Source organism: Bubalus bubalis, chromosome 10 (genome assembly GCF_019923935.1).
Source record: "Bubalus bubalis isolate 160015118507 breed Murrah chromosome 10, NDDB_SH_1, whole genome shotgun sequence".
Taxonomy (NCBI): Eukaryota; Metazoa; Chordata; class Mammalia; order Artiodactyla; family Bovidae; genus Bubalus; species Bubalus bubalis.
Window position 1 is genome coordinate 94,894,237 of NC_059166.1, and position 16,501 is coordinate 94,910,737.

Consider the following 16,501-nt stretch of genomic DNA (forward strand, 5'->3'; position numbering starts at 1 on the left):
CAAAAAAAAAAAAAATAGAAAAGATCAGTGAAACTAAGAGCTGGTTGTTTGAAAAGATAAAGTTGATAAGCCTTTAATAAGGCTTATCAAGAAATAGAGAGGATCCAAATAAAATAATAAATGGAAGAGGAGTAGTAAAAACTGATGTCTTAGAGATACAAAAATCATAAGATAATTCTACAAACAGTTATAGGCCAACAAATTGAACAACCTAGAAGAAATGGGAAAATTTCTAGAAACAAACAATCTTCCAAGACTGAATAAAGAAGAAATAGACTATCTGAACAGATCAATCACTAGCAGTGAAATTGAATTTGCGGGGAAAAACAAAAAAGTTCAAGGCCAGACAGCTTCACAGGGGAATTCTACCAAATAAATAAAGAAGAGTTAAAATCTATCTTTCTCCAACTATCCCAAAAAATTGAAAAGAAAAGAACACTATAAAATTCATTCTATGAGGCTATCATTACTTTGATGTTGAAACCAAAGAAACTACAGAAAAAAAGAAAATATCTCTGATGGATATAGATGCAAAAACCCTTAAAAAATATTAGCAAACTGAATCTGACAATATATAAAAGGGATCATAAATCACGATCAAGTGGGATTTATTCCAGGGATGCAAAGGTGGTTCAATAAACACAAATCAATCAATATGATACAAAATGTTAACAAAGGAAAGATAAAAATAATCAGATAATCTCAATAGACACAGAAAAAGCATCTGACAAAATTCAACATCCACTCATGATTAAAAATGCTCATCAAAGCTGGTGTAGAGGAAATATATCTCAACATAATAAACGACATTTATGACAAACCTTTAGCTAACATCTTACTCAGCAGTAAAAAGCTGAAAACCTTTGCTCTAAAATCAGGAAGAAAACATACATGCTCACTCTTGCCACCTCTACTTAATGTAGTACTAGAAGTCCTAGCCACAGTAATCAGACATGGAAACAAATAAAAGGCATCCAAATAGGAAGGAAAGCAGAAAAACTGTCACTTTTTGCAGATGTCTTGATACTCTATGAAAACCCCAAAGTCGCCACCAAAAAACTATTAGAACTAATAAATGAATTCAGTAAAGCTGCAGGCTATGAGACTAGCATACAGAAATGTTGCTTTTCTATACACTAATAATGAGTTGTCTGAAACAGAAAGCAAGAAAGCAACTCTGTTTAAAATCAAATCAAAAAGAATAAAATACCTAGGAGGAAACTTAACTGAGAAAATGAAAGATTTATGCTCTGAAAACTCTAAAACAATAATTAAAGAAATTGAAGATGATTCAAAGAAATGTAAAGATTCATATTCATGGATCAGAAGACTTAATATTGTTAAAATTTTATACTAACCAAAGCAATCTACATATTTAATGTAATCTCTATCAAAATATCCATTACATTTTTCCCCCACAGAACCAGAGCAGATAATCCTAAAATTTATATGGAGCTGTAAAAGACTCTGAATAGCCAAAGTCATTCTGAGAAAGAATAAAGCTGGAGTTATTACACTCTCTGGCTTCAGATTATATTAAAAAGTCAAAACAATATGGTACTGGCACAAAAACAGACACACAGCTCAACAGAACAGAATAGAGAGCCCAAAAATGAACCCACACACCTATGGTCAATTAATCTATGACAAAGGAGGCAAAATATACTAAGGAGAAAAGACAGTCTCTTCAGTAAGAAGTGCTGGGAAAACTGAACAGCCACATGTAAAAGGACCAGATATTGAACAATGGACTGGTTCCAAATTCAAAAAGGAGAACATCAAGGCTGTATATTGTCACCCTGCTTATTTAACTTATGTGCAGAGTACATCATGCGAAATGCCGGCCTGGATGAAAAGCAAGCTGGAATCAAGATTGCCAGGAGAAATATCAATAGCCTCAGATATGCAGATGACACCACCGTTTTTTAAAAAATTTATTTTAATTGGAGGCTAATTACTTTACAATATTGTGGTGGGTTTTGCCATACATTGACATGAATCAGCCATGGGTGTACATGTGTCCCCCATCCTGAATCCCCCTCCTACCTCCCTCCCCATCCCATCCCTTTGGGTCATCCCAGTGCACCAGCCCTGAGCACCTTGTCTCATGCATCGAACCTGGACTGGCAATCTTTTTCACATATGATAATATACATGTTTCAATGCTATTCTCTCAAATCATCCCACCCTCACCTTCTCCCACAAAGTCCAAAAGTCTGTTCTTAACATCTATGTCTCTTTTGCTGTCTTAAATATAGGGTCATCATTACCATCTTTTAAAATTCCATATATATGCATTAATAAACTGTATTGGTGTTTTTCTTTCTGACTTACTTCACGCTCTATAATAGGCTCTAGTTTCATCCACCTCATTAGAACTGATTCAAATGCATTCTTTTTAATAGCTGAGTAATATTCCATTGTGTATATGTACCACAGCTTTCTTATCCATTCATCTGCCGATGGACATCTAGGCTGCTTCCATGTCCTGGCTATTGTAAACAGTGCTGTGATGAACATTGGTGTACACGTGACACCACCCTTATGGCAGAAAGTGAAGAGGAACTGAAGAGCCTCTTGATGAAAGAGGAGAATGATAAAGCTGGCTTTAAACTCAACATTTAAAAAACTAAGACCATGGCATCTGGTCCCATCCCGTCATGGCAAATAAATGGGGAAACAATGGTAACAGTGACAGACTTTATTTTGGGGGGCTCCCAAATCACTGCAGATAGTGACTGAAGCCATGAAACTTAAAGACCCTTGCTTCTTGGAAGAAAAGCTATGGCCAACCTAGACAGCATATTAAAAGCAGAGATATTACTTTGCCTACAAAGGTCCATCTAGTCAAACCCATGTGAGAGTTGGACCATAAAGAAAGCTGAGCGCTGAAGAATTGATGCTTTTGAACTGTGGTGTTGGAGAAGACTCTTGAGAGTCCCTTGGACAGCAAGGAGATCAAACCAGTCAATCCTAAAGGAAATCAGTTCTGAATATTCAATGGAGGGACTGATGCTAAAGCTGAAGCTCCAATACATTGGCCACCTGATATGAAGAACTGACTCACTGGAAAAGATCCTGGTGCTGGGAAAGACTGAAGGAAGGAAGAGATGGGGACAACAGAGGATGAGACAGTTGGATGGCATCACTGACTCAATGGATATGAGTTTAAGCAAGCTCTGGGTGTTGGTGATGGATGGACAGGGAAGCCTGGCATGCTGCAATCCATGGGGTCACAAAGAGTTGGACATGACTGAGTGACTGAACTGAACTGAGAATATTCTCTAACACCATTTACAAAAATAAACTCAAAATGGATTAAAAACTAAATATAAGACTGAATACTTTAAAACTTCTAGAGAAAAACATAGGCAGAATACTCTTCAACATAAATCATAAGAATAATTTTTTGGATCTGTCTCCTAAAGTAAAGGAAGCAAAAGCAAAAATAAACAAATGGGACCTAATTAAACTAAATTTTTTTTGCACAGCAAAGAAAACCATCAAGAAAACAAAAAGCAAACTACTGAATGGGAGAAGATATTTGCAAGTAATATGAATGATAAGGTGTTAATATCCAACATACATAAACAGCTCATGTAACTCAACATAAAAAAAAAAAACACCTAATTAAAAATGGGCAGAAGAAATGAATAGACATTTTTCCAAAGAAGACCTTCAGAGAACCAAGAGTCACATGAAAAGATTCTCAAGATTGTAATCATCAGAGAAACGGAAATCAAAATCATAATAAGATATCACCTTATACTCATCAGGATGGCTAATTCCAAAACTCTACAAATAACTAATACTGGCAAAGATGTAGAGAAAATGAAATACTTGTACATTGCCAGTGGGATGTAAATTGGTGCAGTCACTGGAAAATAGTATGGAGTTTCTTCAAAAAGCTAAAAATGGAACCATCATTGATCCAGAAATTCTACTTCTGGGTATATATCCAAACAAAACACACTGATTTGGAAAAGGTACATGCACCCCAGTGTTCATACCAGCACTATTTACAACAGCCAGGATGTGGAGGCAACTTAAGTGTCCATCAACAGATGAATGGATAAAGAAGGTGTGAAGTATATATAATGGAATACTCCTTCATCATAAAAAATTATGAAATTCTGACATTTGCAGCAAAATGGATGAACTTATAAGGTATTAGGCTTAGTAAAATAAGTTGGACAGAGAAAAACAAATACTGTATGTTATCACTTATATGTGGACTCTAAAAAATGAGACAAGTAGATGTATATATAAAAAAGAGAAACAGACTCACAGATATAGGGAACAAACTAGTGGTTACCAGTGGGAAGAGGGAAGAAGAGGGGCAAGATAGGGGTATGGAATTAAGAAGTACAAGCTATTATGTATAAAATAAATAAGCAACAAAGGTGTAAGTATAGCACAGGGAAGATAGCTAATACTTTATAATAAGTTTAAATGAATATAATCTATAAAAATATAGAATCACTATGCTATATAGTATACCTAAAATCAGTATAATATTATTAATCACCTATGAAAGTGAAAATCACTCAGTCATGTCTGACTCTTTGTGACCCCATTGACCATAAAGTCCATGGAATTCTCCAGGCCAGAATACTGGAGTGGGTAGCCTTTCCCTTCTCCAGGGGATCTTCTCAACCCAGGGATCACACCCAGGTCTCTCGCATTGCAGGCAGATTCTTTACCAGCTGAGCCACCAAGGAAGCCCAAGAATGCTGGAGTGGGTAGTCTATTCCTTCTCCAGTGGATCTTCCCAACCCAGGAATCGAACTGGGGTCTCCTGCATTGCAGGTGGATTCTTTACCAACTGAGCTATCAGGGAAGCCCATTAATCACCTATATGTCAACAATTTTTTTTTTAATTTTGTAAAAGCATTCTTGGATGTAAGGACATGTCCTTTGTTTCCTTGTGGGAAATGGCTAATGTAATCTATAGTCAGGCAGGTGGAAGACTCAAAGTATTTCAACTGCCCTCTGGAGGGTATTCTCTGGAAAGATGGAAGTTTCCAGAAATCTGCAGGCTGCACAACAGGAGACAGCCATCCCTATAGGCTTCCAAGAGTCAAATGTCAGCAATTTCCTATGGCTCAATCTAATAAAAGAGACCAAGGACTCGAAACCCCTCACAGGACATGAGGTAATTAAAAATTCCACAGATTAGTCCTTAGGAATTTAATTCTAAGCATGAGGGGACATAAGGTTCAAAAAAACCTGGTTATCTATTATGCACTGAATTGTGTTCACCCCCGTCGCCTCAATTCACATGTTAAAGTCCTAAACCTTAGTACTTCAGCATGTGACCTCACTTACAAGTAATTTTTATTTTTTTTCAGAAGTAGTTACTTCAGGTGAGGTCATGGAGGAGGGTGGACCCCTAACTCAATGTGACGGTGTCCTTATAAAAATAAACTTCGGACACAGAGACATGCGCATGGGGGAACACCATGTCAAGATGAGAGTTATGGGGTCCCAAGCCCAGTGAGCCGGCAGGAGCTGAAAGCAAGGCTTGGGATGCACATCTCCTGGCAGCTTCAGAGATGGTGAGGCCCTGCCAGTACCTCCGGAGCTCTGAGGTTACATGTTTCTGATGGTGAAGCCACTCAGATTGTGATGCTTTGTTAGAACAATTCTAGCAAATTAACATGTGGCCTAAGAGGGTTGTGTTCCTTTGGAAAGAAAGCCCAAGGCTGGCTCTACATCCAGCAACTCAAGGCCTCACAGAAACACACTTCACCAGGTCTGAGTGTGGTTGTCCTTGGAGGGGAGGAGTGGACCAGGTGAGTGTCAGGATTCTCTATGATAATGCTAAAAATCCAAAAATCCATGTCTGTGCCCAAATCCATGTTTTCCAAAGCTAGTGGATCCTATGGCACTGGGAAAGAGAAGGCAAAAAATTAGGATTGAAATTATATCCCTAAATCTTCTAGGCCCAGAAGGGTTCCCTGAAGTGCCTCCTAGGAAGCCTTCATGCTCTGTGCCATCTTTGGGTTTAACTCACTGCTAGGAAAGATCTTGAATATTTTATTTTGGAGAAGTGTTTTCTGTCCTTGCTAGTCTGTGCATGTGTAAATGAAGTTATGATTTGATACTCAAAAGGAAAAATAGATTATTTTGCTGGCAAATTGGTTTTTTTGGATCAATGATTTGGAGAAGTGAAAGCTGGAATTGGTTGCCAGGAGGCAGAACATCCATCTCCAACAGATGAGACTGATTCTCTGCAAACTGCACTGAGTGTGATGATGTTAAGATAACCAAGGACACATTTTCCATGTGGATCTTTAAAAAACAATATCAAATGTAAAATCTGCTGTATGTGGCCTCCAGAGAGAACACGCTTTTTTTCCTTTACAATCTAGATTGTTGTAAGGAGCTCTGGTTCTGACGGCTTTAGCAGTTGACAGAGCCTATCAAATTTTTATTACAATCCCCAGAGCTGGAGACAATGCAGAGCAGTTTGCTGGATTGCGAGCAGATTTTCCTTGAGGGGAAGAACATGCTCAGCATTGTTGCTTCTTTGCAAACAGTCTTGCAGGATGGGAGCAGCTAGCTGTTCTGCAAATTATTTTTCTGATGGAGAGGGAAGTCTACCTTTTACTCATTGCATCCTCAAGAGAGCATGCAAAAATGCATAGAAACACACTTTTAGAATTGTCCCCATCTCCTTTGGGCTCTCTGTTCCTCACTTCCTTTTTTCTTCCCTAATTCCATTTTTGATTTGTGCTGTGAGAGGAGATGGCTTCTTATGCCTGAATTTCTTCCTCTGATGACAAGGAAAATGTAGAGGAAAATATCAACTCTCGTACAGGGGCCAAAGGCAATTCCTTTGCCTTTGAGGATTCCTGGTACAACGGAATGAGCCAGGAACTCTTTAGGTGAGAACACAGAGGAGAGGTGTCTGAGTGGTCTGCCACTCATCCCTTGGGGTAGCTGCTTCAGCAGAATCCTGGCTGCAGGATGGTTGGAGATACCGCAAGCTGAAGTGTGGAGGCCCAGGACTCAAATGCAGATGTTACATCAATCAATGCCACTTTAACCAGGAAGATTGTTTTAACCTTGGGATGTCACTTTATGTGTTTCAACACATGGTTCATTAGTTAATCTCCAGGAAAGTTTCCCTCAGGGCCCCCATTGACTCTGTGCTTATTCGGACAGCCAGACTATCAGGCATGTGATGAATTGCAAATTGAAACAACCTCAGCATCCCCAACAGATAGGGGTGGCATGGGGTGGGTGTGGACACACCAGGTGAAAACCACAAATCACTCACTGTGGCATGTTTGCCCCTTTATTTTATGGAGCTGAGGGTGAGGAGGCGGTGGTTACAACCCAGAAAGGTAGTCAGTGTAGGTGTTGGGAAGGTGGGCTACACCTCCTCCATCCATCCTATAGGCTGACCTCAGTAGAACAGCCTGATCTCAGTGGAAGACCCTCAACTATTCTCAGAAGGAAACAGTCAAGCATTTGGAAGTTACGGTCCATTAATTTCCAGGTGGGTCTAAAGCCTTCTGATGTTAAATGGTAACAATGTTTCATCTGGGGAAGAGAAGCTAGGTCTCCCTGTTTACAGGGTCATGCTCTGATTCTGAAGTCATCTTCTGAGCACAGGTAGACTAAATACCTTGAGCCTCAGTCTTGTAATGTTAGTAGCAACAGCCAGAGTTCTTTTAGGTGTTGCTGTTGGTTAGTTGCTAAGTCATGTCCAACTGTTTTGCAACCCCACTGTAGCTCTCTAGGGTCCTTTATTCATGGATTCTCCAGGCAAGAATGCTGGAGTGGGCTGCTATTTCCTTCTCCAAGGGATCTTCCTGACCCAGGGATTGAACTGTTGTCTCCTGTGTTGCAGGCAGATATTTTACTGCAGGGCCTCCAGGAAAGCCCTTTTTAGGGTGAGGCAACAGCTAAATTCAAAGAACTGGTTTGCTGTCAGAAAGACTCTCCACTCACTTGCCCTGGTCAGCCCTATTTTGGGGGAAATAAAATCTTAAAGTTAAAAGATTTATGTTCTCAACTTTAAACTCTAAAATATAAATGTACTATATATCTTCATTTAAGGGAAAACTGACTCATTGGCAAGATAAACTATATATAGAAGTGGTGTTGAGAGACTTGTGTACAGATATGAGCATTAAAAGTTGTGCAAGAAACAGCAAATATTCAAGTAGCTAAGTAGCAACCTGGTAAATTTTATACTAAGGGTGGTAGTAATATTTCGTAATCTTCCAGTTTTTTAGCCAACACTGTGACATCAGTGCTAACTCATTCTCATTATTTTGAAGCATTTATACTAAACCCTGCTGCTGCTGCTGCTGCTGCTAAGTCGCTTCAGTCATGTCTGACTCTGTGCGACCCCATAGACGGCAGCCCACCAGGCTTCCCCGTCCCTGGGATTCTCCAGGCAAGGACACTGGAGTGGGTTGCCATTTCCTTCTCCAATGCATGAAAGTGAAAAGTGAAAGTGAAGCCGCTCAGTCGTGTCGGACTCTTAGTGACCCCGTGGACTGCAGCCTACCAGGCCCCTCCATCCATGGGATTTTCCAGGCAAGAGTACTGGAGTGGGTTGCCATTGCCTTCTCCGATACTAAACCCTACTTTGTACCAATAGATGTCATTACAGAAACACACCATATTCTAATTGATTAATTTTAGACATACTTCTCTTCCTTTTTTTCATGGAGGCCAAGGCTTATAGTTTTGAAAAGCTAGTATAGATAGATCTACCCAGAAAATGTTTACTAAAGAATCATAAAATATACCTCAAACATTCTTCCTAATATACATTAGAATGTAATAAACATTCTTTTCTATTTTCCCTGGGAAATCCAAGTAGATGAGAAAATTTAAGACAGGATTATTCAGGAAGCGGAAGAGATTTTCCATGCTTTTGATTTTAAATTTATTAGCCACAAACAATCCATGTCTTCATGGTGAACTTAATCTGATGAAATAAGAATTGGGGCTTTGAATTAATTAGCTTGTCATTTAATAAGCACTTTTCTGATCACCTGCTACTTTTGAAGGCCCTGCTGTCACGGGCATCGTGTTTCTTTGGGATTTTAAACAAAGGAGCAACAGTAGTCAGCAGGAAGGGAGACCAGGAACACAGGAGAGACATAAAGGGAGTGTCTCCAAATCTGCAGCTTATCAATGATGAAGTGTGCTGTTACAAGGGATCTGAGTCAGTGGCTGGAATGCCCCACACAAAGCGATCGGATCCCGAACATGTGATGGATGATGAGTTGCTCGATGGTCTCACTCGGGTCTCTGAGTCCCACTCAGTTGCTCACACCCATTTTTCTCCATTCTCTGTGTTTCCTTGTAGAATTGGGGGCAAAACTCTCGGGTCCTTCCAGGTCACATTCCATCCAGACTAACTGTAATTTAAAACCTTGGGGAAGTTGGCTCCTTCCCAAAAGGTGGGCGATTTCAGTCTTGACCTAGAGTATATCAACCTTTGTTTGAGATTTTAGTGTAGCACCTGGTAGTTTGGTAAGAAATCTGTTGCACTACCCAGAGTTCTAAGAAAGTAATCTCTTTCTGCCCTCAGGGAAACTAAACATAGGATACTATCACTGGTGAAACATGGTTATGCATTAAGTTTTTTACATGAAGTTTTGCAAACTTTGAAATGAATTATTTAAAAATCCTGGTTTTGTAAAAAGATGCTGAGCAAAATAGTTTTTCGGAAATATATTTTCATTATAGAAAGATGTTAAGTGCATGTGATTATGCTTCGAGGTCTGAGCAGTTAGCAATTATTTTTCAAATATAACATCACATAAAATCTCTGTATACAAGATGTGAGTGAAAGAAACCATACCTTGTGATAATATCCATCAAGAGCCTGTTGCATTCCTTGTACTCCAGGGGGTCCCTGTATTAGAAACAAATCAAAGGCATATGTAAACATTTATCAAAACAATGTATATTTAAATAACATGCCTAAGAATTCTTGAAATCTTACAGGTAAGAAAAAGGAAGAGTCTGTTTAAGTCAAGTATTCTAATTAATAGAGAATTACATGGACATTAACTTATCAGGTTCCCAAATATATTTCCAAGTTAAATCCTACATGAATCCAAAGAAAGGTCCTAACTGGGAACATGTAACATATTACTAGACAGTCAGCCATCAGCATATTCTTTATTGAAAGGAATTGTACCCATGAATCTCCTCAAGGGAAGAGTTCAAGGGCTCCAGTTTATTGCTGACACTTCTTAGAAGCCTTTGATCAACGTGTTACAGAAATAAATGTGTGCCATCCATGTGTTATTAACTTAAAAGATAAAGGAAAAGCAGTTTTCCTTTTTCCTTTGCTTTACTCTTCTTGAATTAGTTGGAAAAAATGGGCTGCCCATGAGCCTTCAGGCCACAAAAAGATATTTGCTGTGTAATGTCAGGTTTGAGACATTTAAGTACATGTAGTTTTCAGTTGATATGGGGATATTCACGAAGCACTATAGTGAGCTGCGGGAAGATACAAAGGAAGTAAAGAAACCTGTCTCTCCCTAAAACTTTCTGAGTTTTTCAAGGATTGCATTTTGGGGAGAGGGGTATAAGAAAATGCATTCAGGCTAAGATATATTCAGCTATCTAAGAAAAGAGACTGCATATTTCATCTAAACTTCAAAAGCTTCTAGGAGGAGAGAAAATGTTAGAGAAGCAAAGTTCTCACAAGGTAAGATGCCAAAAGACTGTGACTGAGCAAACCAAAGTCACTATTATACAAAGATTATTGTTTTAAAAAGGGAACAAGCTTTGAAAAGTGAAGAAACATTTTAAGAAGCAAGCATTATTGAGAACAATATGGAGGTTCCTTGCTGCTGCTGCTAAGTCACTTCAGTCGTGTCCGACTCTGTGTGACCCCATAGACGGCAGCCACCAGGCTCCCCCATCCCTGGGATTCTCCAGGCAAGAACACTGGAGTGGGTTGCCATTTCCTTCTCCAATGCAGGAAAGTGAAAAGTGAAAGTGAAGTCGCTCAGTCGTGTCCGACTCTTAGTGACCCCATGGACTGCAGCCTACCAGGCTCCTCCATCCATGGGATTTTCCAGGCAAGAGTACTGGAGTGGGGTGCCATTGCCTTCTCCGATGGAGGTTCCTTAAAGAACTAAAAATAGAGTTGCCTTGTGATCCAGCAATCCCACTCCTGGGCATACTTCCGGAGAAAAATATAATTCAAAAAGATCCGTGGCCCCCAATGTTCACAGCAGCATTTTTTACAATAGCCAAGGCACGGAAGCAACCTAAGTGTCCACTGGGCTTCCCTGGTGGCTCAAATGGTAAAGAATCTGCCTGCAATGTGGGAGACCCAGGTTTGATCCCTGGGTCAGGAAGATCTTCTGGAGAGGGGAATGGCAACCCAAGTGTCCACTGACAGGTGAATGGATAAAAAGGATGTGGTACATGTACAGTAGAATATCACTCAGCCATTGAAAGGAGTGGAATAATGCCATTTGCAGCTACATGGATGGACCTAGAGTGTGTCATACTGAGTAAAGTCAGAGAAGGACAAATATCATATGCTATCCCTTAAATGTGGACTCTCAACAATGACACAAATAGACTTATCCACAAAATAGAAACAGACTCACAGAGAACAGACTTGTGGTTGGCAAGTGGGGAGAGGGATGGATTGGGAGTTTGGGATTCAGTTCAGTTTAGTTACTCAGTCATGTCCGACTCTCTAAGACCCCATGAATCGCAGCACGCCAGGCCTCCCTGTCCATCACCAACTCCCGGAGTTCACTCAGACTCACGTCTATCGAGTCAGTGATGCCATCCAGCCATCTCATCCTCTGTCGTCCCCTTCTCCTCCTGCCCCCAATCCCTCCCAGCATCAGAGTCTGAGTTTGGGATTAGAAGATGTCAACTATTACTTACAGAATAGATAAATAACAGGTCTTACTGTACAGCATAGGGAACTATATTCAATATATCCTGTGATAAACCATAATGGAAAATAATATGAAAATTATAAAAATGAGTCACTTTGCTGTACACCAGAAACTAACCCAACATTGTATATCGACTACAACTTAAAAAAAAGAAATACTTTAAGAAACATTTGCTATCTGCACTCACTGATATGGGTAACACCTTAAGTATATTGAAAGAGATTAACATTGGTCAACACTCATGACAGGTATTTCTTATGAATGGCCTGTGACATCTCTTCTAACACGAAGCCTTTGCTTTGTGTCATTAAACGTTGAGGATAGGAAGATGTAATGATGGATGATGGAGTCAGGGTGGTGTAACTCGTGAGAAAATAATAGGCCTTGTGAGGAATGGAGCTTACTGCGGTTGGAAAGACAAATGATGCTGTTACCTTGCTGGAATCAAAACAGAGCTAATGTCAGAAAAGAATTCTCAAGGCATTATATATTTTCAGGTTCTCTTCCCATCAGCCAGCTTTGTGTGATGTATTCTAGGCCAGGTAGTTGAAGTGAGGAGGAAAGCAATCACTGAGTTGGAGTTATTTTACAAAGTGTCCAGGCCAAGAAGGTGTGGGTTAGGAACTCATTCTTGAAACTCAGCAGACAGGAGACTCCATTGATCCTTCTGCAACCATTTTTAATGGGGCAAGCAGAAATCTTAGATATATATATCTAGTAGTAGCCACAACAGGTAGCTTAGGAGTATATGCATGGTAGGCATTTGGTGAATGGTGAATGGGTGTTGATCATAAGCCCAATTAGATCAAAGAATAGTGATGTGGTGGGTAAATTTAGCTTCAGACACATTCATCTTAACTAAAAGTGAAAGGCTGAACAATTAAGGTGCCGAATATAGCACAGCAATTAATAACATCTCTCAACTAGAGCATAAGAATCAATCAAATAATAATAGCAGACATTTATATAGTATGTATGGTGTGCCAGGCATTACACCAAGGGTTTCAAATAGACTAACTCATTGAATCTCTACAATGACACCACAAGGTACCTACTCTCATTATTTTCAATTCAAAGGCACAGAAAATGAGCATTTGGAATGGTTAGCTGGCCCAAGGTCACACAACTGGTAATCGGTAGGGCTGATACTAAACGGAGGCAGCCTGGGTCCAAACCCACTTCTTATTTACTCTACTCTTTTAACATAAAGCAGACTCTCAGCCTAAAATAACTTTGGGGGTAATTTTTTTGTCATGCTGACCATGACCTGAAGGATACAGAGTGTCTGATGGCTCTTTCCTGTTTTACTTACAACACTGAAATTGAAAATAAAATAAGCAAAACTGGACCTAGCACTTCATATGAGCCAGCGGTGTGCCTGACACACTTTCTCTGGAGGCAGTGCTGCTGGATGGCTGAGCGAGGCCTCTCTCTACAGCCCGAATCTATCTTCATATATTCTCTCCAGTCGTGATAGGGAGATTTTGCCTGGCTAGCCCCCAGATACCTCCCTATCACAACTATACTCAAAACGCATCTTATCTTCCTTTGCAGAGCTTGACCGAGAAGATGGTCAGAAGCACACGCAGAGGGCCTCTGGAAGGGTCTTGCAGGGAGCAGCGTGGTAGGGCCTGCCCAGCACAGACAGGTGGCATGGTGGATGAGGACAGTAAAAATAATGGGATGGGGCTAATCTTTTAAAAGGTTGGGTGAGAACTGGGTCTGGTCTTTCACAGACTGGTTATTTGTCTGCGGCCTGCACCTGTTTTCCATGAATACAGAACGCATTCTTCACCCAGAAGCTTGTGGGTGAGCACACCTCCCAGGGCGAGGCAGGGGAGCCCAGGGCCACTCTTCCCTCTAAAAACAATAGCAAGAGCAGAGCTGGCTGAATAGGGTCACTGGTCAACAGAAAATCTGAACAACATTATTCAGATACTCACAAGATTGATAAACCTATAAAAGTTACTTCCACACGTAGGGTCGCAAAGAGTCGGACACGACTGAGCGACTGAACTGAACTGAACACTCTCTCATGTCCTTTTTTTGCCATAAAATGTCAGACTCATAGAGCCGTCTTCCAAATGAGGCCAACCAGAAATTTTAGGCTCTGGGGCTTCGACTGCTGATGAGCATTTATGATGATTTTTTTCTTTCTTGTTCTTTCAGTCCCTGGGATACATTGGGTACCACAAATTCCAAACATAATGTAACAGAGATTTACAGCGAACAGTCTAGCCTGCAGGCAGCACTTCTCACAAACTCTCCCAGCGGGCAGAAAAACCCTGCGGTGACTGGCAGAAGAGCCGGGACTGGGGCCTCCGTCCTGCCGGAATACAGCCAGGGCTCTGGTGCCTCCATGTGCTGCTCAACCTCCATCAAGTCGGGGATAGTGACCACAGAGAAACAGGGTGCACATAAACGCCAAAGGCAGTTCTCTGATTAGTGTCAGAAAAACAGTACAGACCCCGGGGTCTTGGAATCAGTGGTTGCCCTATAGCCACATCCTCTAGGGATGTGCTATTTTTCTATTTTCCACGCTGATACAAAGCATGGCTAGAGGAGATCCAGACTCATTTGTTTCCAAGTTTATTAAGGGCTGTCAGCCCTGTAGATCATCAACAAAGCATGAGGAGGAAGACATGAAAGACGTGTATAAGTGACTAATCCTCAGGCATCACATGGCGTTAGTAGATGCTCCTGGGTGCTCAAGAGGTGACTTTTTCTGAGGAAGATCCCCTGCAGGAGGGCATGGCAACCCACTCCAGTATTCTTGCCCGGAGAATCCCATGGACAGGGGAGCCTGGAGGACTACAGTCCACAGAGTCTCAAAGAGTCGGACACAACTGAAGCAATAGCACATATGCATGGCAAGGGGACATGCTTAGATGACTCAGGCCCAGGAGAAGAGGGGCCAGCCACGGAGGGCATGTCAGCCTCGGCTAACGTTCTCAGGGGTTCTACTAGTAAGACCAGCTGAAGGTTTATGCAGAAGAAACGTGTCCTGATATCCTGTCCCTGACAATGACTCACAGCACAGCTGTACGGACATCATGGCTACATAACATCTGTCTCCTGTGCCACTCTGCTTCACTCTATTTGTGTTGGATTGGGATTCACAGGACATGTGGGCTAATGTGATAAGTACATAACCACACAGCAGTTTTAAAACACTCATGAACTCCAGCGAGACACACCTGTTCAGAACCCAACTGTGCTCACGTGTTACTTATCTGAGCTGTTTATCAGCCTCACGTGGGGAGAGACCCAGATGCTGTTTCGTGCTGGGAAGAATTGGACCTGGCGTGAAGAAGTGAATGAAAGCTGCATTCAACTTGGGAACATAAACTGTTAGTGGTAGCTTAAAGCATTTTTTTTTTTTTTTTTTGCTAACACCTTGCTAGAGGTGGAAGACAGAGAGACAGCATGATGTCGGCCACCAGTGTCACCGGATGCTAGTGTGGAAAATGATGAACTGTTGGCCTTCTCACTTCCTCAGAATTCAGTCTGGGCTATAGATTCCCAGTGTTTGAAGGATGGAAGGGTTCTCTGTTAAGGCTTCTTCAGTCCTGGTCTTGGCTGTGCTTTTGCTTTCCAGCAGTTCATGCAGCACGCGGAGCTTGAAGAATCCACTTTTGCCTTTTTTCCCTCCCTGGCCTTTGCTGTGAGCCCTCTGTGCCCACCAGGGCTGGGCCTTTGGGTTAGCTTCAGCGCACCCTCAGTGCTCTGAACTGAGGCCTCTGTGGCTCTTCAGTCACTCTGCTCCACCCCTGGTCCTCTCCTGAACTGTTTCCTTCCTCCCTCTTCTCTGAAAGCATCCTTCAGTTCCCCATAACTGCTGACGGGGCCTCCGCACACCATCTGGGTACTACTCATCTCTGCACACCAGAGCTCTTCAGGATCTCTCATCAGGAGCTCCTTTCAGGATTCACAAACACATATTTTCAGGTTGTGCTCAACTGCTTTCTGGCCTTGTGGGTTTCTAACTAACTTCGCTAACAACCTTTGAAATATCAAAACCCTAACTATGAAAAAAGTTGTACTAATCAACTTTCTTCAAAACACGCTAAAAAGGCAACTTTGCTAAAAGGAGAGATATAATAGAAAGTTTGTTACTGAAAACTCATTTGGGTTAATTTTCAAGAAATATTTAAAATTTTCTAATGGCTAGTAGAAAAGGCAGAGATGGGTAATTATTTTTCTGATATTAAAAAATGATTAAGAAGCTGAACCTCATCCACTAGGAATGGTAAGATGGGGCAATATTTCAATAATACAATAATTTTGGGAAAGTTAATGTTAAGAGTGAGTTTTTCTCATATACATTAATATATTTCCATTTATAACTTTATATATAACTTGGTGAAGCACCTTTACACTGATTATGGTGTTTTGAGTACATGTCGATCTTTTCAGCTGGAATGAAAAGTCCTTGAAGATGAGGAGTTTCCATTTTTTAAATCTTATCATACACATAGTACCCCCCACCCACCCACATTTGCTGAATTTAACAGAATCTTTTGAAAGAAAAGTTTTGAAGGTATAGCCACTTGTTGGTTTTCATTTCAATTAGAAATGGTAGCAAACTG

At 40.9% G+C, this 16,501-nt stretch overlaps 1 protein-coding gene across 1 annotated transcript in view; it reads right to left on the bottom strand.

Annotated features, from left to right (window-relative positions):
* COL19A1 (collagen type XIX alpha 1 chain) overlaps nucleotides 1–16,501 on the bottom strand; it is a 448,270-nt gene that overhangs the window by 98,569 nt on the left and 333,200 nt on the right. Inside the window, exon 18 of the mRNA XM_045161980.1 lies at nucleotides 9,836–9,889. Within this exon, the coding sequence (XP_045017915.1) occupies nucleotides 9,836–9,889 (54 nt within the window). The remainder of the gene's footprint in view (nucleotides 1–9,835; nucleotides 9,890–16,501) is intronic.